Genomic DNA, 26,896 nt, shown 5'->3' with positions numbered 1-26,896 from the left:
TAAGAGTATTCACCCCAATTCACTGTCATCTCAGAGCTCCTCTGGACCCAGGCACTGTGTTTGCACACTGCACTGTTATAATGATTTATGTGAGTGTGTCACTTTTAATTTAAAGGGATAAAGAGTTATTGTCAGTCTACCAACCATAAAGCAACATTTTCTTTCCACTGAGGTGACAGTTGAATACCTGGAAAATGTTCCTGTTTGCCAAGAAAGGAGAGGGCTCTGCAGCCCACAGCCTTAGAGTGTCTGTGCTCCTGAAGGGAGGAGTGGATGGCCAGTGTCCTTGGAGAGGAACACTGGTACTTGGGAGAGTTTAAAAAAAAACAAAAGGCTTACAATAGGGTTAGAATCTGAATAAAAATTCTGACAAAAGCAGTCTGGATGGAAAGGCTCTGCCCCAAGTGAGGGTGAGGAAGAGGATGCGGGGTATGGATGAGAGCCCAGAAGGATGATCTGTGGTCATAGCTGGATGAAACAAAGACTATCATAAGTTAATCAGTGGCACAGCTATAGTTTTCTTATTCAAGTCCCCTAATACCACAGTCACTTTTGATAACCTTTTATCAGCTAAAACAAGGCTGCTGAACAACTCACACTGACCTTACACCCCTGAGTGGGCCAGTGCCTTCCTTCAAGCTGCCCAAGGCTGTTGGCAGCTGGTGATAGCTCAGAAAAGATGTCTTTATTGGTGCTGTGAGCTCTGTCCTTAATGATATCTGTTATTTCCACAAACACACTCCCAACAGGAGCCTTCAGGCATGTGGGAACACCTCCTTGTGCAACTGTTGTGAGCCAGCCAGAAAACAACATTGGGAAGAGAAAATCTGTGTTTAAATCAAACTTTTTTTGTTAACTCAAATCAAGTTTGATTTCTGTTCCAATTCTCAGCACTACTGCATAGGATGTCCCAGCTCTAATAAAGGTCAAGGAGGGGTTTCAGCCAACACTATCCTTGGCTTGGGAAATTATAGCCAGTGTGGTTTTGGCATCCAGCAGAAGAGTGGGGAGAGAGCATAAGCCTCAGAGGGTCTCCAACAAATTTCAAACGCTCTTGGAAGTTGCTAGGTAACAGCATCCACCCCCAGGATGAGACTGTGCAATGTTTGCTCTGACAGAGCAATGCTTGCCTTGCCCTTGCCTCCTCCCTGGGAATGTGTGTGTTGAGGACCTGTCTCCTCTGCTGCCAGAGCATTTCCAGCCTCTAGTCTGGGTGCATAGTTGGGTTTTGCTGAATAAAGCAAACATCCCATTTTAAACATAGCTATTATAATTAGCAGAAGCTCATTGCTCAATTCCTCTTCCAGACAGGAATTTCCAAATGTCAGTGTGCTTAGCACAGCTGATCTGTGCTGGCTGCTCTAAACACAACTGACCTGGGAGGGTCCAGAACACAGAATCAAATCCTATCTGGGCAGTGAGATGGAAAAACAAACAGGATAATTGTCCTTCTTCAGCCTGTACCTTCATTTTCCTGCACCTTCTGCACCAAGGCCAAGGTTAGCAGAGACTCTTTGACACAGAAGGTATATTCATGTTTGAGGCCAAATTCTTTGGGAATTTCATACCTGTTTTCAGCCCTCCAGATGACTCTGCCTCATCCTGCTTGTCCTGCCAGGGTACCGTGGCATGAAATCAAAGGCATTAAGGGTAGAACAAAAAAGGGGGGAAAACCCCAAACTAGTACAGCTAATGCTGCTAAAATCTGTTTGCAGAGGCTCTGGCAAATGCAGAGATCAGTTTCAAACAGTATTTTCTTTCTAAATCTGTTTTGGGAAAGCAAAAAACAACCTTCATCAGAGTAACACCTCAGAGTATCCCATGGAGCCAGCAGAAGTCTGGCTGAGTTTAATTTATTAATTTATTGATTTATTTAATTATTAACTTATTAATGTGGGTCTCGTGCAACATCTCACTTCTGTGATGGGTACAAGTGTCTCACCCACAGCTCCTGCCTCGTTTTTTTGGGATACACCAGTGTAAACCCCAGGAGGGGCTGAAGGAGATTAGCACTGTGCTGCTCAATAAAAGAAGAAAACCAAAGCTCAAAGATCACATGGACTTTGCAAGGCCACATGGACAGTCACAATTTTCAGTTATAATATTTTAACCCATCTAATTTTATACTAATTAGATTAGTACAAAATCTAATCATTTTGTACTACAAACAGATTAGAGGCAGAATTTGCCTGAAGTTTAAGGGAAAAAAAGACTGGAAGGGAAAAAAACGCAGATGTTAACAGCCTCTCTATCCAAAGACATTCCTTACACTGAAAAAGTAAAAAATCCTCCAAGATTCCAAGTGGAAGAAAGAAAAAAAAAAGGTGCAAAATACCCTCAAATAAAATCAAACATCCCTGCACACCATAGTCATGCTCCTGTAACTTCTAAGAAAAGGAACAAAATTCTTTTACTTTTAACTGGGAATTTATTCAAAATAAATAAATCCCAGTGGAATTTAGGCACACTGTAGAGGCTCCAGCAAAAATCATAAATAAAGCAAGCAAACGAAAAAGATCCCTTCTTGGCATGCTCTTGAAAGAAGGATTCACCACATTTCTGATTGACTGCCACTGTGGTTTAAATGAATCAGCTATAAATAGGCAGCAAATGCAAGGCAAGCACTTGAAGGGAACAGCAAGGGTTTTGTTTTTTTTCGTTTTCTCTTGTTATTGCTTAATGGTCTGTTGGAAAGGAGGTGGCTGACGAGGTAGAAGAAATGTGGTAAAAATCTAAAGAAACAGAAAAGAGATGGGATGTGGGAAGGAGGGATAAGGAGACATGAAGACATTCGAATGTATGAAATGTGCAAATACCTTTTTGCCTCTGGTTTTCCAGAGTGAAGGATCAGGGATGGGAACAGGCACACAGACTTGGAGCTGGGGATGCCCTGAAAGTCCCCTCACACACACAACTTGAAGAAGGCTTTTATGTCATCAGTAAGCGCAAAGCCACTGTGGGCCACCTTGGACTAATTTCTAGTCCTTCCTACATATCACATTGAACATATGAAGTGCCACAGTTAAAGAAAAGCATTGGAAGTGTTTCTGCAGCCCTCTTGTGCCAAGAGCCATCCAAAACAGGAGTGGCCTCAAAACTATTAAAGTTAAGCAGCAAAAATGAAAATAGTCATGTCAATGAACACCAGAGCTGGAGGAATCTGAGTCAAACCCAGAGAGGATCCAGTTTCTGAAAAGCATTTTCAGGGAAATTTCTAATAAACTACTTCTTAAATATTGAATAGTCACTTCTCAAAATAGCTGGGGCTTATTTCACAGCTCTTGTTCCAACTGTCTGCTCACTCTCCTTCTCTCTCCCACAGCCAGTCTGACTGCCCACAACATACCCAGTCTCCAGCTTTTGGCACCCTTTTTAATTACTCCTCTTAATCTTATGCTCTTTCTTTCAAGCCTGAAGGAGGCTCTCACACAATCCAAGGAGCAGAAAACCTTCTGGTTTCCTTCCCAAGGAGTCTGACTAGCTTTAAAGACCTTCTTTACTCCTGCAAAGCATTTCCTTGTGACTCCATGGCAGATCTTGCCAGTGAGCAGCCCAGGATCTCCTCAGAGCCTCCTCCTCAGTGGGGATGGAGGCTGATCCCATGTCAGCTCTGCACAGATTTACACCTTTCTCAAAATTAATTGTTTCCTCCTGTAGGAAGGAGGAGAAAGCTACCAAAATGGCCTGAAATCCAAATTTTTAAACTTCAGCAGTTAATAACTTGCTCTACTTAAAAAATAAAAGAAAATTTTGGAAAAGGGTATGCAAGGGGTACAAGCCAAACCCCTGCAGAGACAGGATCAGAGCAAGTAAAAAACATCCTTGCACTGCACAAGCCTGGTACATATTCTGTGTTTGCTAACCCTCAGTTTAATTCTCATTGTAAGATCCTGCAGGAGAGGACAAAGTGCAGGGTTAATAAAGCCAGAGCTGAAGCCCTTTGTTTATCCATAGAACTGAGCAGCAGGAACAAAAGGGAACATTTCCATATGTTGCCCCATCAGTGCTGCTCAGTTTTGGGCTGAAAGAATTAACTCCAGAGGGAGCAGTGCAATTTTCCCTTACACCTGGTCCATTTATTTCCCTTGGCCCCTCTGCTGAGGCTGCCAAAGATGCCAGACAGGATGGTATTTCTGAGATGTGGGTGTTTATCTTCTCTGAATGAACCAAATAGCAACTCATTTCAGGAAAGCAATCCAGCAACTCACAATTGCTTCTTGCTCCAGCAAATGCAGCCTGACAAGGCAAAAGGTGAAAGTGCCTGCTGGCCCCATTAGAAACCTTTGAGTTTCTCTGCTCCTGAATGGCTGCTGAGCAAAACTGCTATAGAAATATGAGAGATCTCCATTTGGCAGGGCAAGGGAAGAAGTCAGGACATATGCCAGGACAATCTCAGTTATTAGCCCCTGCCACAGAGGTGCAAGCTGTGCAGAACTGCTCCTCCAGGGCACAGTGGGATGCTCAGGGCTGGGAGCTCTGCTCCAGAGGCTCCTGGTGGCAAAGCTCTGGCATGGAGCACGACAGAGAGCTCCCTCACATAAATATTTACAAGTAAGAATTGTCAGCACTTGTTTCTTTTAAGCTTCTTTTCGTGCTTCAGTTTTCTTTCTTCTTAACCTAGCAGATAAACAGCTACACAGATTTACCTGTGCCTAAAAGTGCCTGACCCCAGGGCAATGCCAACTCATTTGTCCCAGGCTGATGCATGCCAAAATAGTGACTGACTCTTGGTGCAAGAAGGCTACAAAGGAAGGGTATATAAATGCACATTTGCTGTAGGAGTGATTTGTGCCATGCAGCAGCCTCCAGATATTCATGAAGACTTGAGTGTGACCTTTCCTTTCCTCAGTCCCATTTGCTGGTCAGAAAAAAAAAGCATAATCCAAAGAGCAAGTGGAAGGTAACAGAAAATAATATCCACAATAATTGCAGTAATGTGTACAGTGTCAATGGGCTGTACGAATTGGATACAAGGACTGTGGATCTCGCCTGGCCTAAATAAAAAGGCGCTCATTATCCTGAAAGGAAATGCCACTTATGAACAATAAGGTCACACTGCAGTGGGAAGATAAATGTCATTTCTCTATACAGCTGTGATGGCCTCACCTACTGTCTTCAAAAATGGACCTAAACAGCAAAGCAATAAAAAGCCTGTAGAATTAGCCTGGGACATTATTGTTTTGAGAGCATAAAATCACTCATCTAGAGCTCTTTAGACATGCTTTCCTAGGAACACTTATAGATGTGTACATGAGTAGTTACATTGTGCCTTTTGGGAGTAATAATACCTGAAAATAATTAACTGACACTTTCAAACATGCTTGGATGTGTTTGACACCACAAATGTCGAAAGAATTTGAGCCTCACCATGTATTTTATACAGCTGTACACATTCCCAGGAATTAAATCCATCTGCATAGGTAGTTTTGCACTGATCAGCCCCCCCCAGGCAGCCTCTGCCAAGCACAATGCACAGCTCTAAATAAATACCATCCGTAACGCCAACAACTCCTCTCCTTTCAGCAGCTCTGCGGGCTGCCCTGCTGCAGCTGAGAGACAATTCAGTGCACTCAGATGCTCTTTAGGCACAAGGTACAGAGCAAATTTCTTGGAGAAGCAAGGATAGCATCCATCCCTTGGAGCAGGAGCAGCCTTGGGGACCTCCAGCCCAGGCTCTTTGAAGAAGAGGTGTCTCATTTCTGCAAGTGGGGGGGGCTCCTGCCCCTTCACACCCACAGGTGAATGTTGGTCACTGCTGGTGTGTTCCCACCCAGAGGGACAGGGCTTGTCACTGCATATGTCACTCCTGCTGTCCCCATCACCTTCCTTCATGCAAAAGGTCACAGAACGCTGCAGAAACCAGCACCTGGTTTTGCCCATGGAGTCAAAGAAGCACAAATTTTACCTGAGTATTTGAGATACCAAGGGGCTGACCTATCCTAAGGTTGCATTTTCACTCATAAAATGACTTCTTGTCAAAGGGAATAAATCAGAAAGTGAAGAACTCTGCCTCCATATTTTAATAAAATTGAGAGTACTCAGAATAGAGTTGCCAAAGGTAGGGCTGGCTTAGCAATAATATCTGCCACAAAGATCACTGGTTTATGGTCCCTACCATCAGGTCACTTCCCAACTGCACTGCACAGCCCAGATTTTATGAAAAATTCAGAGTTTGTGGGCTCTCAGGAAATACTTCAATAATTAATACAGATACAGACACTCATCATTTCTTTGTGTATATAAATTATGTACAGTGGTAACCTTTATACAAAGAAGCCTCAAACCCTCTCCCATTACACATGATATTCTACTTAAAATAACCTTTGCAAAGTAATTACTCTGTTCACATTCATGGTTTCTGAATATCTCATTGGGCTTTTATACACCGTTAATACCAAAACATATAATCTTTCAAGCCTCTTGTTGATTTCCTTTAAAAATCAAAAATATTTAGGTTTAGCAACTCTTGCAAGAATCAGCTTTGCAATGAAAATGAATTGTCTCCACAATTTTCTGAAGAGAAGTGAAGTCGATGCCACAAAAACTCACATTTGGGAGTCTGACGTGTGGAACACAGGCACAGGAACACAGAACAGATAAAAATCAATGTCTTAAGCCAGGAATCAGTTGTGTTTTTAATGTGGGCTTGAACAGAACTAGAAATCTGAGTGTACATCTGTCAAAGCTGAAGCCATTAGAGCCATTTAAACAAAATGAAAACATAAATCACATCAATATGTCAAATCGATGTGCCATGCATTTCACAGCCATGATACTGTCACCACAGCTGGATTCATGGCACGTGTGTTCCACAGCACTGCCTGTTTTATTAAACAGCATAAATAAAATTCAAAAGAAAAATGTTACAACTTGCATTACGGGGAGATCGCGGCTTTCTCCACAACTCTGGGCTTTCAGTTTGTTTTGCTGAAAAGCTTTTAGCAACATAAAAGCACATTTGACATTAACACTGATTAAAGCAAATAGATAAATTGCAAAGCCTCTGAGAAAGCAGAACTGTTCCTTACAATTTACCTGGACCACCCCTGGACAGAGGAGATCTATATCAACAGCTTAGTTTTTATTCACAGCATGGTGAGAACTGCTATCAGCTGGGTTTTTCACTTTGCTCCCAGCCTTATCCAAATATTAGTAGGCTGCTCACACTGAAATGAGAAAGAAAAAGAGAAAAATAAAGAGAGAAATCCAGGCCCCTTCCTTTGAATTCTGTTCAAGTTTGACTAGCAATGGTGCTGTGCTCAAATTCACCACCTTACCACAAACCAGGCTGAGGAAATGGAGGTGCTGCAGCCTCTGGCCATGGATGAACAGATGGGAGCAAACACAACTCATAACGTGGAGAGGTACTGAGGGTGAACAATTATGGATGTTCTGAAACAAAACAACTGCAATTGGCACTTGCATTTAGGCCCCATTCGACAAACTGCTCTGCACTAGCTGAACCAGGCTTTTTAGACTAATTAGTTCCCTGAAGAAACACCTCTTCTACTACTTGTAATTAAGGCCAAAATAAAGAATCAATGGGCTTCAAAAAGAAAAGCAAGACAGCAACTACTGTTGTTCTAACTGCCACAATAACCAAAGTATTAAGCACATTAAAGTGGATCTTATAATCCTTGCAAACTGCGAAGAGCAGGAGTGTTGGGATCTACAAGAGCATGGGAATAAGCTCGTGTTGGTGCTGTTTTCTCCAAGTATTTCTTCTGTTTATATGTTATAACTATTTGGTAACAGGATTTCAACAAAACTCTGTAGCTGGACCCTACAGAAATGCAGTGGGCACAGCTGTGCTGAGCCTGTGTGGAGGCCCTTCAGGAAACCCTTGGAATCTTTACAGGATGTTTTTAAACAGAAAATAATATTTAAAATATAACTCACTCTTACAGGTCACCATCGTCATGAATTAAAAGATGACACAAAAACATTTACAACTACATACTTTAAGTCTTAAATGACACAGTGATTATGCAATTATTCTCAAATGAAGCACTACAAATCACAGAATTCAAATCCAGTGATTATGAAAATCAACAAATCTCAACAAGTTCAGAGCATCTCAAGACTCCCAGAAAAGAGCTGATAATCTCATTAATACAGCTCAAAGCTAGGGAACAGGTAAAATTTCAGTGTAAAACATTATCCTGATGTGTAATCTTAGCTTTTACTTTTTTTCAGGAGATATTTATTTCCTTTCTCCCCAAAACTGCTTGGTTTCCATGGGCTGTTAAAGCTTCCATTGATGTGAGAAGGTGCCTAAGTAGCAGTTCTAAGAAACAGGAGCCATTATTGCTCTGAGCCTAATTGATTCACCAGTAGAGTTCAAAACAGATGAGAAGCAATGACCTGAGAGCCCCTCTGGGAAACATAATCCAGACAAGCCCAGCTTCTAGTTTGGAGAAAAACTGGCCAGTCCTGGCCAATTCTCCCTTTCCTAAAGAGTCAGGCACCAAAAGATTTATCTGGTGGTTGAGCTAGATGAGCATGTACCACCTGCTTCAGGAAACTCTGGGCTGGAAGTGCTCTGGAGGTTGTGGCACTGCCTCCCAGGAGATCCCATCGCCTCATTCCAGAAAGGGACCACGTCCCTTGGAGCTGTTAGGAGCCTTTACCCATTCCTGCCCAAGGCAAACCAGATGTGTGGCACAGCAGTGACACGGGCTGTAGCTGCACAAGGCACGTGGACCAGACCAGTGCTATCTCCAATCACCACGTGTCCCAGCTTGGAAAAGATTCACAGAGTTTATATCTCCAAATAAAACACAGAAAGCAGTAGTCCCAATGTCAAATGCTTCTCTAACAATTCTGCAATTGTTTAAAGCAACACTGGAAAATGGTGCAAGTTCTAGAACAATTTGCCCAGCAGCCTCTCTACTGCCTCCCATTCATCCCTCCACACTGCCTGCAGCAGCAAGTGATGGATGAAGACCAACAGAAGAATGTGCTTCTACTCTTTCAAAGCCTTCCCTCTGAAAAGCTGGAAGCTATCTGTTGCTAATCCATTCCCCAAAGACACTTAATTTGCCTTTTTCTATCTTCTGCCTCAGAGGGAAGAGACATGTCATCACTGCTCTGCCCGTGCCCCGATTCAGCCCCTGGTCCCCAGGTGCACCTGGCAGCAGGAGAGGATTTGCACCACATTGCACAGAAGGAGCTCTTTGATTCCACGCCTTTGCTGTGGATGGGGCCACTGCTCCCACTTCAAATGCATTCCTGCTTCTTCCTCCTCCTCCACCTAAAGACATCTAATTGCAGAGCCTGTATCTCTCGGCACAGGCATGCAGGCTCTCCAGTGTAAAGCATTTTAAAGCTCTCAGCATCCCATGAAACGCTCTCCCCTGTTCTATTGTGGTAAATGTGACTCATAAGTGCACCTCAGTTATCGGTTCTTTCCAATACCTCACTAAGAAAGAACCCAATTTTAAATCTTCTGTAGGAATTTAGACACAGTTCATCTGTTTCTCATGTTTCCTATAGCCAGGGACATCTGAAGCTAATCCAAATTCCTTATGTCAAGCCTCTTTTGTGCTTGGTTATTCATAACATCCCCAGAAGAGGCTACGGGAGGATTTGTTCATACCAAGAGCATTTTAAGTGGAGCATTGTTGGTAAGAAGGGAAGATCTTTCTGTTGCTGGCATCTATCAATCTGCCAGGGCTGAAGTGAGTACTTAGAGCCTGAGTACAGGAGCATTTCCACATCCTCTGAGCATCAAACCAGGACAGCAGCACGATGATATCAGCAGTCTCACCTGGGCTGGGTGTGCTTCCTGCAGGCTTGAAGCACTCAGCCAGAGTCCACCCTGAACTCCCTGCACTGCTGACACAAGTGATTGGTCATAATTGTCATTACTGCACATCTCCACATGACAGTGTCAAGATGTGACCCAGCAAGAGAGCAGGGGGCAGAGTGTCACTGCCTGCATCTGCACCAGGAGCGTGACTTTCAGCAGGAGGTGACAGCAATGACAATTGTCTGTCCCTGTCCTTCCTGCACTTGAAGCACACAAGAGCTGCAGAGCTGGAAAAGGCTTTTCTGTCCCCTGCACTTCAATGCACAGCCAAGAGCTGAAAGTGTCCCTGAGGCTGCTGGTGTGTTTGCAGCTGGGGGTATTTTTCTGAGAGCTTGTCTACAAGGCAGCCTTTCACAGGCTGGAGTTGTCTTAGTTAATGATTCACCCTATGCAAGTTGGTGACAGGATATTCTCATTCCTGAGAATGATGGAGGTTGCTTCCACTTAGCTGTGGTCCCTGGAAACTGCTGACTTAAAGCCATTCTTAAACTGTCAGAGCATCCACACACTAAAAATAGCTGTGAAAATCTCCCTGTAGTGAAAACAATGCTGGCTTGTGCAGAATATCTCCAGTGTAAGGAAGTGCCACAGACTGCTTCTCTTGATCAATTACTGCCTTTCAGGACAGATCCAAAATGCAGAATCTCCTCAAAAAAATTAAGAGCAACTGAGTTTTAAAATCAAGTTTGACCAAACAAAGTCTCAGATACGCAGAGACAGGATCTGCTCCAGCATCAATTAATTTTAAGGGCAGGGACTGTCACCTTTAACAAATCATTAAACCTCTTGGTGACTTGACTTCCTCATTTATATGATGATTATTTGCCAGGTGTTCTGCCAAAACACAGCCACTGGCAGGTGTAAAAGGGAGGGGAGGACACTAATGACTCACTGACTCCATAAGGTCACTGAGGTCTGAAGGAAGATGAAACACGTGAAATAACAGAGAACACAAGACACTCCATTCTGCAGGGCTGCCAGAGAACACGGGCCTGACCTGCTCTCCTTTAGCAAAGTAAAACAAATGCAGAGGACCTCAGTGCTTCCTGGGAATTCTTAAAGTCTGCCAAGAGATGCCAAAGCATTTGGGTTCAAAGAGCTGTTTCGACAAGGTGTTTGACGATGAAGTTCAGCCCCGTGACTGCTTCAGCAATCAGTGGGAACTGATGCGTGGAGCATCTCAGCACCATCTCTAGAGAGAGCCTGTTTTCTCCCACGAGCCACAGACAAGATGCTGCAGTGACAGCAGAAGTCTGGGCAAGTGAAACATATGCCATTCTGGAGTGGCAGGAAAGCTCCAGTGATTCCCATTTGCTCCTTATGGACGTCCAAAGTGAGCAGAGTAATCATCTCACTGCATCTTAAAAGTTGTCACTGAGCAAAAAAAAAAGCTTGGATGGCAGCAGAGAGGTAGAGAAAGTAGGCAGGGGAAACCTGAAAATTAAAACAAACTCCTCTGTGCCTGGCACAGATGGGAGGAAACGTCTCTGTAAAGTTCCCACCACCACAGAAGCCCCTTCTGCTGTGTAAAGGAGCAATCTACCTTTGAGGGGGAGAGGAAATGTGGCAAAGGAGCAACATAAACACAAAGTGTGGATCAAAGGGAAGGAAAAAAAAAAAAAAAAAAGTGGAAAAGTGCTGATGGGGGAAACTGAGTGAAAGACAAGGAAGAACTGTTAGCTGCTCAAATTAACGCTTTAATGCATTCACCGTAAAATTTAAGCACTTTAAGCACCGGGGTGGCTGCTGAGTAAACCCCCTTCCAAAGGAGCAGACTGGTGACTTTACACCACAAAATCAGCAAGGTCCAGGTTTTACCATCAGCAGATGCATTGCAGTTATCAGGGGCAGATAATGTGACAATATTTGGTAAGTGAGTTTTGAGGTCAGCAGTAATGCCCGTGATGGAACAAAAACACAGAACATATGGCATCTCATGTGCTGAAACTGTCAGACTCACAATTAACTGATTAGAGTGCATATGGTGCTCACAGACAGGGGAAATCTCTCAATGTAAAAGATGCTGGAGACCATTGAAGGTGTCAGCATGAGTCTTCCTTGCAAATCTCTCTTCATTAAAGTTTCGCATGGAGCCAGGAGTGTTGTAATAAAATCACTATTAATGCAGTTATATTTATGATTATCTCTTTTTGTGTACCTGGATTTAACTTTTCAAACACTAAACTCCACATCAAAGCTTTTTCACAGTAGCTGCTGCATGCACAGAAGCTTTTTGTTTTGTCATATTTAGCTTGAAATTAAGAGTAAACAGAGCTAAGGCGGTAAAAGTTAACCAGGATTGGCTAGAAGACTATTAATATGACCAGTATCAAAACAAAAATTCATTCTGCCATAGAAATACAGTAACATTCCTGTTAAAGCATTTATAACAGGCTGGCCAGAGACAAACTCATTCCCTTTCCAGTTCCAAAACACACTTTTAAAAAGATGGTGAGTGACACTTCATTAACCACGTGAAATGGGCTGACACAGCCTGCTTGCTTTTCCAGCCACCATTTCAGATGACATTTTTCTTTGCAGCTCCCCATGCTTTACATTCAACACTCTGTAAAATGCTTCCTTGAACCCCTCCAGCCACATCATCCCTGTGGAGCAGGAGGTTGGGCTGGGGACAGGCAGTTCTGGGGAGGAGAAAGAACTGCTTGTCCATGTGTTTGCATGTCCATACATTACAGACCCAGCTTCTCTCATCCATCATCAGTGAAGGGGATTTAAAAAGTTCCCCAACAGCTTTTCTTTGCCTTTCAGTCCTCTGCCCCACCAGGCTCTGACACGAGTGGTTCTTCTGCAGCATCACCTCTGAAATGATTTGGGACCAAGGCATCCACTTTCTGGAAGGTGCCAGTAATGCAGGTGATGTCTGATGCAGGCAGTGCAGTGCTCCCAGCAAGGGCTGGGGCACAGTCCCTGTGTGTCCCAACTCCATCCTCCCAGCAGACATCAACCCTCACACAGCCCCCTCCAGAGCTTGCACACTCCTCTCATATTCCCTCTGCTCTTTTAAGCAGCTTCCCACTTCCATATGCACACCCAGCAAAGGACCTACCAGAGACCTCATCTCCTTAATGAGCTAAAAGCTGTTGCCTCACCCCAAAATCTTCCCAGGCCCTCACGGCTTTCTCCTATCTCTAACTGGATTATCTCCATCACTCCATCTTCACCAGAGCTTCCTGACTGCTGCTGAAATGGGTGGGGAAATCTCCCTTTCCAGAGTAAGGAAAAAACCCTGTTAAGAACATCCCTTTTTCCTCCTCTGTTTTGACAGAAGTGGTAACAGATTTGGGCAAGCAAAATAAACAAGAAAAAATAAACTATTAACAGGTTCTCTTCTAGGAAGCACAGAAAGAGATTTTATTAAATTAAGTACTTAGTAGCCAAATTTAAAAAAAAAGAAAAAAGGGGGAAACACTGTGATAAAAAGCCAGAGAGGACAGACATGGCTTGTAGTGCAAATATTAAGATTTATGAACAAAGCTGAAGGGCAGAACCCACAAGATGTAATGCAGGAGGGGAGGCATTTACCTCAGAGTCATCAAGGGTTAAACTTTGTTAAACTCCAGAAGCTCCTGGACCACAGTGATACCCTGAGCCTCCCCAGCAGAGCTGGAGCACACAGGGACTGTGTCCCACTGTCTGCTGGGTGCCAGAGACCCTCTGTGGGCATCCACAGCAGCACATCCCCTGCTAACTGCTGATCTTGATTGTTTTCCACACTGCAACCATGCCAGCCTCCCAAAAAGTGTCAGCCAGGCCTTTTCAGCTCAGATCCATCACTGTTCCTCTCTGCAGTCACCCCTGGATCTGTCTGGAGTGCACTGGTTGCCCTGCTGGCACGTGTGTGATGCTCCCAGGTGAGCACTGCTGGTTCTCCCGTGCCCCTCCCCAGCTCTGTGTGCTGCCCTCCCCAGCCCATCTACACCAGAGGCTCCCAGGATGTCCAACCCTTCTGCCACACTGATTTAAACATGCTCAAGTTTGCTTTTCCTCCCCTCCTCACCCCCCTAGAGAGGCTGTTTCTCCCACATCTCCAACACCTGAGGCTCCAAGGTGCCTCATCCCAGCAGCCTGCTCTGTTTGTGAGCTGAGTCATGCAGGTGTCAACATTTCCAAACCTCGTGGGGAGGCTCAGCAGAGCTGGGAGGGTGCAGAGCATCAAGGCAGGAGTTATTAATAGCTGCCATCGACCATCTCAGCAGCTTTGATCTACTGGCAGCTGATTACAGCTGCTGTTCCTGATGATGAAGCACCAGGGGTCCTGCCTGTACCTCAATTTCCCTTTCCAGTTCTCTGATTTTTACTGGAACAAAACACTTTCCCCCAAAATTTCAAAACAGATGGGATTCAGCAGCCAACACTGCAGTCAGAAAAGCAAACAAAATCAAGCTGAAGTGTAAAATTTTACTTTGGGAGGAAAATATCAGGTCTTTGAATCCTTCTTCTAGCAAAGTCTTTGAAAGGCTTAGAGGTTGACATCACACACAACAAACCTCCAGAGAACACAGCTCCTTTCTGAAATTTTCCATGTACCCCTTAATCCATATCTATGGAAATAAACTTAGAATTTGTTCCTTATAAATAATTAAAGGGGTAGAACCAAATGGTTCCCACACTGTTCCATGCTTTCATCTGAAGAAGAAAAGATAATTTGCTATTGCCTGAAGACAACACAGCACACCTGACACATTCAAGGAAACAATTCAGAAAATCCTCCTGCAACAACCCAGAGCTACTGTTGGGAACAACTAAGGAAGCAGGATAAAATAGCCACCTATCCCTTTATGTCAGCATCATTGAATCCTGCTCTGTCTGCTGGAAAGCAATAAAGTGTTCAAAAGACAAAATAGAGAAACATTCTGAGGCAGATCAATTCAGGAAAATTTCTATTTTATCTGGTGTTACCAGCTAATTTCTCTATCAGCTTGCCCTAAACTTTGCAGAATTTGTTTTCAGAGAAACAGCAAAGAAGTGGATCTATCCCAGGACACTGATCTACACCACATTGTGCTGTTCTAAGGATTTAAAGATCACTGGAGCCAGTACCGCCTGAAACAAGTCCCCATCTCCCAACACAAGGAAAGAGCATTTTTAAAGATGCCAGAAACAACAGAGTTTTGTGCAGAGTGAGACAGTTCACTCTGTGTCATGAGCATGAACCCAAGCAGCAATTTCTACCAGTCTACTCTATTTGAGTTATAGCATCTGAATCTGTATGATGATGGAATTAAACATGAAGAAAAACCTCACATACTTATGACTATTGTAAAGCCTGATGTAATAAAACTGCCAAGCTTTAAGATTACAGATATACTCCAAATATTTCAACTCATGAGCACAAAGCCCATTCCACTAAGCACAACAGAAGAGAGGAATAATTCGGCCAATGTAGGTTAACTTTTAGCTCACTACAGTCACATTGCAGATTCCAAATTTTCATAAAGAGAATTAAGGAGAAAATGAGAATTCCTTTAAGAAATACTTCTATCTTTGGACAGAATGTTTTCTTCCTTAGAGAAAACCTAATGAAAAGAACATTTAATAGTGACCAGTGTTCTGAGGTTTTTCAGGCCCAATGCCAAGAAATGAAGAATTTACAGCAGACACATGCTTTACTTCTTCAACCCTTAAATAAAGCTGTTGTAAACACAAGTTGCTCACACTGTGTACAGTAGAGCTTTGATTACACGTGTGATCAAATGAATCTCTTTGACTACACCACAGAGAAGGCCCCACACCTGCACAACCCCTTCACCATGGAGTGGCTGCCCCTCCAGCCATGCAGTGCAGCACAGCACACTCAGCACACCCCAAGATGATTATTCTTGGCTTCTGCCACCTTCAGCTGCAGAGCAATAACTTGTGGCTCTGACTGATCCCGGAATTTAGGAGCGCGAACACCGCAAATCCGGCTCCTTGCGAGAGCAGATCCCGTCACCAGGCAACTCAGTCTGAGAGGTCTCCACTGCTCCATCCCCGGGGTTAGAGCACAGCCTGGGTTACAGCAGCACAGGATGCAGGTTTGTTACCTCCAGCTCGGTGTTGTGAGCATGCAGCTTCTGCACCATGTCCTCGGCCTCGCGCATGCGGCGGCTCAGCTGCGGCGAGTGCTCGGCCGGGGTCAGCTCGCTGTCGTACGACTCCAGGATCGCCCGCATCCCATCGCGCTCCTGCCGGGAACAACAGAAAACCTTTTAAGGATAGAGCTACTTACTGCACCCCTGCCGGGAACAACAGCAAAACATTCAGGGGTACAGCCCCAGACTGCACATCCTGCTGGGAACAACAGCAAAACCTTTTAGGGATACAGCCCCAGACTGCATCCCTGCCAGGAACAACAGCAAAACATTCAGGGATACAGCCCCAGACTGCATCCCTGCCGGGAACAACAGCAAAACATTCAGGGATACAACCCCTGACTGCATCCCTGCTGGGAACAGCAAAACCTTTTAGGGATAAAGCCCCAGACGACACTCCAAGAGCCTTCTACATCTTTACCCACCATTCTACTCAACTCTGATTGATGGATGGATTACATTCATTGTCTTCATATCAGCATCAAGGCACAGATGAACACACAGTTCTAATAAAATAAATGTTGCTGTTGTGAGAACAGAAAAATTAGACTGTCTTGTGTCTATAAAACCCCACATCCTTTGCAGGAAAGCAATATGCAGGCACTCTAGAAAGCAGATGGCAACTGAAAACAGAGCCTGCCTTCTTCCTGGAGACACTCTTCTAATTCAACATGGCTGAATGAGTTTCCTCAGCAAAATATTTAGTGTTGTACTTGACATTTTTCCTGCCAGAGCCTCAGCAAAGAAAGAACAGAATTGTCACAACAGAAATGAAACAGATTTGACATCGAACAAAGTGGCTGAGAGCAAATATCCTCAAAATGGTATGTGACTTATCACTTGTTAGATGCTGCAACACTATGCTTGTAACAAACATTTTTTCAGAGGTTAATGTCTGGCAGACAGTGTGTGGCTCACTTCTCTATCTACTGGCAATTAGAACCAGGCATTTGCAGAGAAAGACAAACAGAAGGATCCTTCTCTCCTCTCTCTGAGCAGCTTCCCAACTGTAAGGCTCAGGCTAAGAGCTAAACATAAAACTTTTTGTGTGAGCTCCTGGCTGAAATATTTCTAATGCATTCCCAGCTTCAAAAGCACCTAATGCCTCCCTCCAAAGCACTGACGGAGAAGAAGAATGGGGACAAAAGGAAAAATTGAAGAAGCCAGGTCTGTTTAAGGAGGTGACTAGTCACACTGCAATGTGCACACAGGGATTAAGCAGCTGATGAAGAGTTCTATCTTTTGACTGCATGGAAGAACCTTGATGCTTATGAAGCTACAGAACAGGGTCAAAGCAGCACAAGCCCTTGGCATAAACCCAAAGAGCCAAAACTCTGAGGAAACCTGAGCAGTGCTGCCCTCCTTTCACTTCTGGAGTTCGCTACCTCCTCTGCTACAGAAATGCTGGGGCACTCTGGACAAACCAGCTCCTTGCTGGGAACTCTGCCATCACAGACAAAGTAATACCAGGAGCTCACTGGGCTGTACAGCTGTGCAGGTCACATCCAGCCCAGGCCAGTGCAGCACTTCATAAACCCAGCTCAGCTGCACTGAAAGTTTCACTTGGGGAAATCAGGAATTGTTGGGACAGGAAAAAAGATCTTTTCCCCACATCCCTAAATGCAAAAGGCTGTATTTCAGATAGTGAAGGTGACCACTAACCACCCAGCTGAGCCTGGATACAAAGGTTATCTCCTCCTTCCAAATCTAAAGGTCAAAGACTGAACGTGGATAGCAAATGTCCATGTGGGAAGGGAAGGAACATTCAAATTCAAGGTGTGACAACAAGACTGGGGGCACTGCCAGAGATACAGTGTGTTCAGAGCACATCATGGACTGAAAGGTCAGCCAAGATGGGTGGGTTGGTCAGCAGGTAAAAGGACCCCAAGACTGAAGGACAGCCTGGGGCTACAGGAACTGAGTTATTAAAATTATAAACAAAAACAGGTTTTAACACAAATAGTACAGGTAGCTATCACCAGCTCCTAGCCCAGATTTGACTGAAGAGAATTTTTCCAGAGAAACAGTTTTGCCACAGTTTAGAATTGTTCATCAGACAGACATGTGAAAGGAAATACTTCCACACTGCTGAAAAAGAAGAAAACACAAATTCAGCCAAACCTGCCTGGTAATTAACTTATTGAGCAGAGAGGCAGCAGGACAGGATCTCTCCATCCTCCTTTTCCCCCTCCAGTACTCACAGACATCACCCAGTGCATTCTCCATAAGGCAAACTGCTTTTGCTGGGGAGATAAATGCCATTCCCCATTTACAGCCAAATCACTTTCTAGAGCACAGAAGAGACCATAATGACAGCATTTAGTGAAGGTATTGGTTTGAGCTTTGCATGTTGTTGCAATTAGATTTGCAATTACAGCATCCTCACTCCTTCTCTGCACTCTGGAGCTGCTCTGCTGTCCTAATTTTCTCCTAAGCATCTTTCATCCATGTGATAATTTACCACTGCTGTGTTCTCTCCATTGAAGCAGGGGCAAGCCCAAAATCCTTGGTGTTCTTTCAAAAGCAAACAGGACCCCTGGCAACTCCCATCACACTCGGCTTCCAATTAACTGCTGAATATGAGGTCATTTGAGTCATCCCCATCAAGATCCCAGCAGCTCCCTGGGCTGTGAGTTACAAGGAGGACAAACTCCAGCTTTCATGTGAGCATGGGAAAACTGCATGGCAGCATGAGCACAACCCTACAGGCTGTCTCTCCCCTAAAATCAACTCTCCCCTTGCCCTTCAAGCATCTCTCTAAAACGAAGAGTAAACTTCTCAAGAAAATATCACACATGGTAAACATAGCAGAAGCTGTATTGGGGGAAAAAATAACAAAAAAAGTTCTGAAAAGCTGAACTAAAGGGCGACACAATTAAACACTTGATCCTGGAGTTTACTTATCTTCCTTAATTATTTCTAAATATTAATACTGTTAGTGAAATCAATTCTTAGCTTCCAACAAGTGGTCCCCAGCTCCATTTTTTAAATTTCTTCCCATCAAGAGCACTTATTGAAAGCTTTTCCCTCCCTCCTAAAGATCTTGTTAGTTTGGCAGGAAACACAAGTTCTTGTTGAGAAGTCTTCCGTCTAAAAAGATTCTCTAAAATGTAATCCTAATTTAGTAATTGCTGCAGTATTTCCTCATTCTTCACGTCCCATCAAAACCCTCCCCAGGCACTTTCAGATGCCCTTTCTAACCTTATTCTAATAGAGCTGCTTTGCTGCTTCCTATCTGGAGAGTATTCATCAGAATTACTAAAAAGCAGTTCCTCTGGGAATTTCCAAAATTTACCCAGCACAGGGTAAATCTCTGCTAACTCATCATGGCCCTACCCTGGCACAATTCCAGGTGATCTTTACCTTAACCAGTTTTAAATCAACACCCCAACAGAAATGCAGCTCATTCCAAACACGCCCTAAATGCAGAATAATAATTTTGATGTTCATTATAAACCTAGGAAATTGATGCCCTAGAGCAAACCCTGGTGCTGCAGCTTGCAGCTGTGTTTGAGGAGATGTAAGTTTGAAAAAGAGGAAGGATAGTGATTTTTTTGAAAGGTTGAACAGTTTCTCTTCCTTCTGCCAGCACCAGCCCATTCATCAAATAAATATTCCTCCCACTATTGCATAAGTGACTAAGAAGAAAACACATTTTATCATTTTTAACCAGAAACTAGAGCTAATCCCTTGAAAATGTGCTATGGGAAAGAACAGGATGGCACCTCTGCAAAATGCCACCCCTGAGATGAAGCTTCTCCCCAGTCCTCCCACCAGCTGCTCTACTCTCTCTGTGTAAAACCAAAATTTGACCTGTCTGACAAGTAGCTTGAAGCTCAAAGAAAATCCCTCTCTGCAGCATTCACACCCCAGAGTGGTTTAGAAACAGCAGGAATAGAAGTGGGGTCCTCCAGGACTTTTAGGTTAATTTTAGGGAAAAGACTTGAGAAGGGTTCACATAAGCACCATCATCATCGTCGTCATCACTGCAACCCTCCAAGTCACTGCAGCACTGCACATCTCAAGGGCAGCCCACAGACACCTGCAGCCTGAGCAGCATCAGAGCCACTCCAGCCTGGGTGTGGGAAGCAATTGAAGAGTAAAACACAGCCAAAAAACCATAAAAAGGTGTCTGACCTTATATACAAACATATAAGTTCAGGCCCTTCTGCTGCTGCTGGTTTAGCCCCTCTTCAAACACACACACCCCCCATTCAACACAGACTTTCTAATTAGTTGAAGAAAAGAAAAAAAAATCAATAAGAAAGAAATTAAAGTTACAAATCTAACTGAAGTCAGTCACACACCCAGGGAAAATGTGTTCCTGGGGTAAAGTTTATCTAGTGTCATAATTTTATTGAAATCCTATATCTTCCTATTGACTTTTATCGTTTCAAGCTGGATGCCAGAGTTATCATTATTAGAGTCTCAGCGTTGCTTGCAGGCCTGAGGTTTGAGGTGGCTTCTTTTATTTTTTTCCCCTTTATAAACAAGCTGTAATTGTCTGGTTTATTGATCAATAAATCTTTCAACTGCCTCTCCTCACCCCGCTTCTGTTCTGGTGAGTCTCCCGCACGGTTCTCGGCGAGAAAATATGGGGTTGTTGTTTTTTAAAGAACAGATTGCTTTGTCATTAGCAATGAGAGAGCAGGAATTGCGCCGGTCAGTTCCAATAATGGCTTTTTAATGACAGATTCTAGTCACAGTAAAATCTGCTTTATTTCCACACGAGTGAACTCTGACTATTAATCCACAACCCAACGGCACAGCTCGCTCGCTCTCCCTCGCTCGTGCACGGGGTTAGAGCCTGGCAGAGGAGACAGACTCTGTGCAGTGGAATCAGAATGATATTTCCCACTTGGTGCCTTTTTTTGATGGCACAGAAATATTCCAAGGATTACATCAGCTTTTTGTTTAATTAATGATAATTTCTGGGGAATGTTAACAGGCTGCTTCATTATCAGAAATCAGTGGCAGAAATTTCTTCCCCCCTCCTCTTCATCTTCAGACTTCTAAATCCAAATTACTTGTAATAAGGGAAAATTTCAAGACTGAAGAAAGATATGGAGCTGCAACATCAAACAGATGCTATTTGCAATCAGGTATAATTTAGCTAACTATTTCTCATAAAAACACAAATAAAAGAGAGAGGTGACTGTGTAACAGAGGTCTGGGCTTTCTTGCTTGAAACTTATATATAGAAGAAGGGAGATGGTAAGTGAGGCTTGACCAGTTGTTAACATCAGTAAAATTAGTAGTGTAAGTCAGAGGAATATAAGCCAAAATATGGTTAGAAATAACTGAAGAATACTGATTGTGTCAGGACCTACTTACAAAATATATTCTTAGGTTGCTTGATAAAATTAACCATATTAATCTCTGAGTGGGAAGAGAGCAACTGAAAACAGGACAGAAGAACAGACCCAACCTTTTAAGAGAAGGATGGATGAGAAAATACAGATTCTGGCAATCATAAATCACTTCAATATTTTGGTATCTCATAAAATACTTGAAAAAAAAATTAACAATCAAATTGCAAGCAGCCAGAGAAGAATTAGGGACAAGAAACAATCAACTGAGCCTTAATATGAATAATATGAAAACAGTCTAATTTCCTTCTTTGACAGGTAAATTGTTTACCGAATAAAGCCAAATAATAAATGTGATAAATCTTAACTGTAGTGATGTTTTTATCAAAGAGGAGAATTACAATTCACCAGGATCTCTGTAATTTGGAGGAATGAGTTTGTATGAAGGTGATGAAACTCATGGGAACAAAGCACAGAGCCCTGAGTGCTGTGTGGCAGCAGAACCACCGTGAACAGGCTGCAGCACCAGAGGGAATCTGCCCCTTGCCAGAGCTGCCTGTTGGCACCTTCCTTATGGGAAACACCTGCAGGTCCTCCAGGATACAGGAGATACCCTGCACCCCACAGAAAGCATTAAGCAGGGAATGGGAACAGGGATGCTGACAATTATCAGGTTGTGCCCCAGTCTGAGGGTTGCTAAGCCTTATTTTGGAAGTAAAGCTATGCACAGATCCCTCTGCCTTATGGAAAGTGTAGGGGGAAAGCAACAGCAAGACCCAGGAAGCAGCTCTGTCCTGCAGGGACAGCTGGGGCTAAAGCACGTTGGGTCAGGCTTTGCTCTTATGGGAGCCACATCCCTCAGCTCCCTCTTGGAGCACTGTTAATTAGCACAGGAGCTAATGGACTCTCCCAGAAAAAAAACCCCAAGGGCTCTCAGCCAAACAAACCCAGCAAAAGTTAAATTACCAGAAACCTGTCAACCCCTCCTTGCCTCCAGCAGCATCTATGATCACCACATCCCCTTCCTCTTACCACTCTCATCTGCTGTACAAATCATCTTTAAGTCAAAATTTTCTACTCCCAAGCCTACAAACAGCTTCCTTCTCAGCTGCAGCCATTTCCCAACACTTCTCTCCGTGGCTGACCTATTTTCACATTACTTTGCAAATCAGAACTGACTGCAGACACGTATGTATACACACACCATTGACTTTCTACTCAAGACCTCAATTAAAACACCATTTACAAAAAAAAAGCCCGTTAACTTCATAAAAATAAAAACATCCAGCAGATTTCACTAGCCTTGCAGTGACAGGACCATTAGGAAACATTTTTAAAAATATCCTTAATTCTCAAATATGACTGTGTATATATCAACCCTCTGCTTGTGTTTTTGCCCCTCAAGCCAATATAAAGCTACTGCAGGAATCTGAAGATGGATTTAACCTATAAAGGAGCCTTTCAGATGTGCTATGCCCTACAACTAAGGCTTCTCCAAGAAAAATAAAATATTCCTTCTTTTAAAGTCCAAGTACCTCCATCCAGGCCTAACAGGAACAGGTGGAGAGAGGTGAGGAAAGCTGATGTACATAACCACAGGCACCCAGCAAACCAGGAATTCCTGCCTGTCCCATCATCTCTCTGCAAGGGATGGTTCTCATCTGATTTCTAACATTTTTATAACAGAGCCACTTTCTTGCTAGCAAAGTCAGGTTATCATTCAGGCTGACAAGTAACTTTCCTCCCAAGGCTGGAAGTCTGGAGAAAGCAACCACCCAGGGATGCTGTGGTGGGAAGAGGACACAATCAGGCAGAGAGCACGAGAGAGACCATCAAAGACTCATTTTAAGTGCCAGAACAAGGCATTCAGAGACACTCCCAGCTTCTCAACCACTCATTCTTAAATTTTGGAGAAACTCTGCAATCCCATTGCTCTTCTGGCCAACGTTCAGCTGGCAGCATTTAACATACTCCTACAAATACCTGTGTGTATCTCACATGCTCTTGTGTTCAGTAGGTTTTTCTCCTGATTTACAGCCCTCCCTTTCTAGCTCTTGTCCCTCTCCTCCAACACTTCTCTGCAGAGAGCTCAGCTTGCCTTCCACCCTGGCAATGGACCAGAGCAAATAAATCCACTGTGACTCTTTTAATCCGTCTCTGATAAATCTGCTTTACTATCTTGTGGAAAATCGTGCATGGTCCCTGAAAGCCCCATTTTGCTTACAGCACATCCATATGCCAGCTGACAAGCAATCATACAACTGACACTGCAGCAAATTAAATATTATCTGACTAAAATACCCCTGGGGTCCTCTTGCTTCACAGTGAGTTTAACATGTTTAGTTATGTTTCTTAGCCTCCTGCTGCTGTGAAATAATTGTATGATTTTTTATTCTTCGTTCAGCTCCCCTCTACCGGAATGCTCACCGCTGCTGATCTCCAGAGTGAGCCTGCTTTTCTGTCTCAGTGTGTTTGGCATCTCTTCAGGCCAAAAACCGCTCTTTTTCCTATCATTTCTCACTGCTCAGGCAGTGGCAATATTGTTGTGTGAAGCTGTCTTATTCACTTGCCTCAGCAAAGGGTCACTCCCCATCTGAGACAGTATCTGACACCCTGTGCTCAGTTCAGATGTGAAAAACAGTAATTTGTTTTTAAAAAAACAACACCAAAAATACCCAAAAAACCCTCAGCACACCTTCTTCAATCTAGCCACGAGATTACCATCACTGCCAGGGGGAAAACATACAGCTGACAAGGGAATGGATTCATCCTTGCTGGCAATGCAAAACTAATATGTTACTCACCTATTAAAAAAACAAAACAAAACAAAACAAAAACAAAAACAAAAAACAAAAAACAAAAAACAAAAAAAAAAAAAAAAAAAAAAAAAAAAACCCACAAAACAAAACCAAACCAAAGAGAGCTAAAAATAAGAAAAAAAGAAAGTTTTTATGACAGCACGTGAGATTTTTATGCTGCCAGTGTCTACAGTGTATAAAAATTCACCCCTATGTTCATTCCTTATGCTCAGACTTTTTTCCCTCCAGTCTGTCTACTAAGTAACCCAGATACTGGCCTCTAAACCTCTTAACAGCCAGTTTCCTGCACTTTTAACCACTTAAATATCAGTAACTTGGGAGAAAAGTAAACTGAACTGTCCTCAAAGCCAGTGCAAGAATGAAGGAGGAGGAATGGCCCCACCACCTGGTCTCTGCTCCTGGGGTGTTCAGGCTGAGGCAGAACTGAAGCAGGAGGGCAAAGATCTCACATCACATTTTGAGGGGATAAAAAAAAAAATCAGCCATGAGTTCATCCAATCCAACACAGCACATTCCATCGAAGTCAAAAGTAATTCCTTGATCCCCTCATGATGTGTCAACAACTCCAGAAATATGCCAGGCATGGGTTTTTGAAGAAGGCAAAGAAAAAGGGATTTTAGGTGATTCTTCAGAATATGCATCACCTGACTGCTTTATTAGAAGATATTAATAATTTCCCATACTTTACTTAATTCATAAAACATTCCCTCTACTGCCTCCAGGGTATAAAAGATCAGTGATTCCAATAAAAGTTCCACAAATTATACATCAGGTTATTTCCCAGGTCACTCATAGCACATCTGCATTATCTTAAGAAAGGATTCTCAGGGCAGAGGGGACACAGCTCTTGGCCCTTGCAGCCCAGCAGTTTCTCCTTTAGAAAGGACACCAGGGAGAGAAGACTGAACTGAGACTGAAATCTAGCCCAGGGTGCACTGTCCATACTACATAAACCACCTATAAAGCAAAAGAATAGCCAAGTATATTCTTCTTGAAATAATAATAACCACAGAGAGTCAATTCACACCCAAACCATGCTCCCAACAAGAAGATGGGCCAGATTATTTAATCACATCCAGTGATTTATCCAGGGCAAAGCAATGATAAGCCTTTACTTTGAACTAAAATTCCATGCTTTCCTTGCATGAGGTCAAAATACTAATTTTACATCATATATGTTTCAACATCACCTACATGATGAGGGTTCCATGTTTTAACTTGTGCCCTTTGAAAATATGAAAGATCACTTTAACACTTCTGTCTTATAAAAGATGGAAACTGCACCAAGCAACACCTCCTTGGCTGTTTTTAGGCTCAGTTTATTCTCTCACCCAGAGCACAGCTCAGCCAACACCCACAGAATGTGCCTCATTGGCTTAACCAGGAGTCACCCCCAGAGTTTGCTCTGGGGCAGTAAGTGAGCACCATGAAGCTGGGCTGATATTTAACCTTGTGTCCTGCACTTTTGAAAGAGTTTTCTGCATTTGAAAAGGAAAATGTGCCACCTCAGTGCTCGGGAGTGCAGCTCCTGCACAGAGGTTTGCCTTGTGCTGGCTCTCGAATCCCATATAAACCTCAGGGCAGGCTGGCACATAACCCACCCCTCTTTGCCTGGAGTCCTGCTCCTCTTGAGACTCTGACATGGTGAAGAATAAAACTGGATATTTAACAAACAGCTACAAAGACCACTTCAGGCAGGTACTTTACCAAAATTCCAGTTGCACCTTCACCTTGGGCTTCCCAGCTCCAAAAAAATGACATTGAATAAAAACATTTGAAAAATAACCCCTCATTGGCAACTCCTCTGGATACTTTTATTGGCCATATAAATATCCAGCCTTTCTGAACACTGAGAAACTCCTGACTTTGCCAGTTTTCTGGTGGAAATTAATCCCATTACTTTTTCTCACTGCTTGAAAATGTATTTTCTTTTATCTGGTTTTAATTTGCCACCTTTCAGCTCCATTGAACATCTTTGTTGTTGCCTTGCACAGACAGGGAAAACAACTCCCAAACAACTCCTCTAAACCATTCATTCATTCATTAGATTCTGTGCTTTCAAATTGTCAACTCTTCTTCAACTGCTTTTTAAGGTCAACGAGTCCAATCATCAGTTTTGCAGCATAACTGCTTCCCCAGCCTTTCACACTCTCATCACCCATGTCTGACTGCTGCTCTCATTCTGCAGCATCTTTGCCTGAACTGGGTTGATGAGGAATAAGTGAAGAGAAACAGTGAAGACACAAAGTCCTGGGTGCCTTCCCCATCTCTCTGTGAGTAACAGGTACATCCTCACCCACTCCTGGCATGCTCAGAGCAACAGAACAAGACGTTCCCCTAAAAGTTGCTGACAAAAAACCAGCAGGTTTTCCTCAGTAACACCCCCTCAACCACAGAGAGCACCAGAGAAGAGGATGTACCTCTACACCTGAATCTCCAGTTCTTGTGCTAACAGCCCACATGTACAAATTTCCTCAAGTTTAAGCATTTCAGAGCTGAAATTTTTAGTTTAAAAGAGCCTACTAGTTAGTAAAGCTAATTTTAACACTGGCTGCCACTCAGTGAACACCTTCCCTTTAGTATCACTAGACACTGCAAAATTAATTCACAGACAAAATGACATTGCTTTCTTTTCTCTCTCTCCACTGTCTCTGCAATATTAAGTCAACAAAATCTTTCCTCAAAACTGCACTGACATCAAGAATGTTATGCTCACACCATTAGACAAAATGTGAAGCACTGAAGTTGTGGTTCATTAAAAACGAGTAGGAAAATCAGTTTACTGGAAGAAAAACCTTATTTAGGAAAGATATTCATTATACACATCTGAAAAACAATTATGATTAAATGTATGAGAAAGAAACA

General features: G+C 43.2%; 1 protein-coding gene across 1 annotated transcript in view; it reads right to left on the bottom strand.

The window, feature by feature from the left end:
* Nucleotides 1-26,896, bottom strand: part of MAD1L1 (mitotic arrest deficient 1 like 1) — a 346,571-nt gene that overhangs the window by 188,819 nt on the left and 130,856 nt on the right. Inside the window, exon 12 of the mRNA XM_083872211.1 lies at nucleotides 15,856-15,996. Within this exon, the coding sequence (XP_083728337.1) occupies nucleotides 15,856-15,996 (141 nt within the window). The remainder of the gene's footprint in view (nucleotides 1-15,855; nucleotides 15,997-26,896) is intronic.

The sequence above is a fragment of the Zosterops lateralis genome (assembly GCF_965231275.1).
Source record: "Zosterops lateralis genome assembly, chromosome: 15".
NCBI classification, from domain to species: Eukaryota; Metazoa; Chordata; class Aves; order Passeriformes; family Zosteropidae; genus Zosterops; species Zosterops lateralis.
The sequence above is the reverse complement of the archived record's forward strand: the minus strand, read 5'-3'. Positions and strand labels throughout refer to the sequence as shown.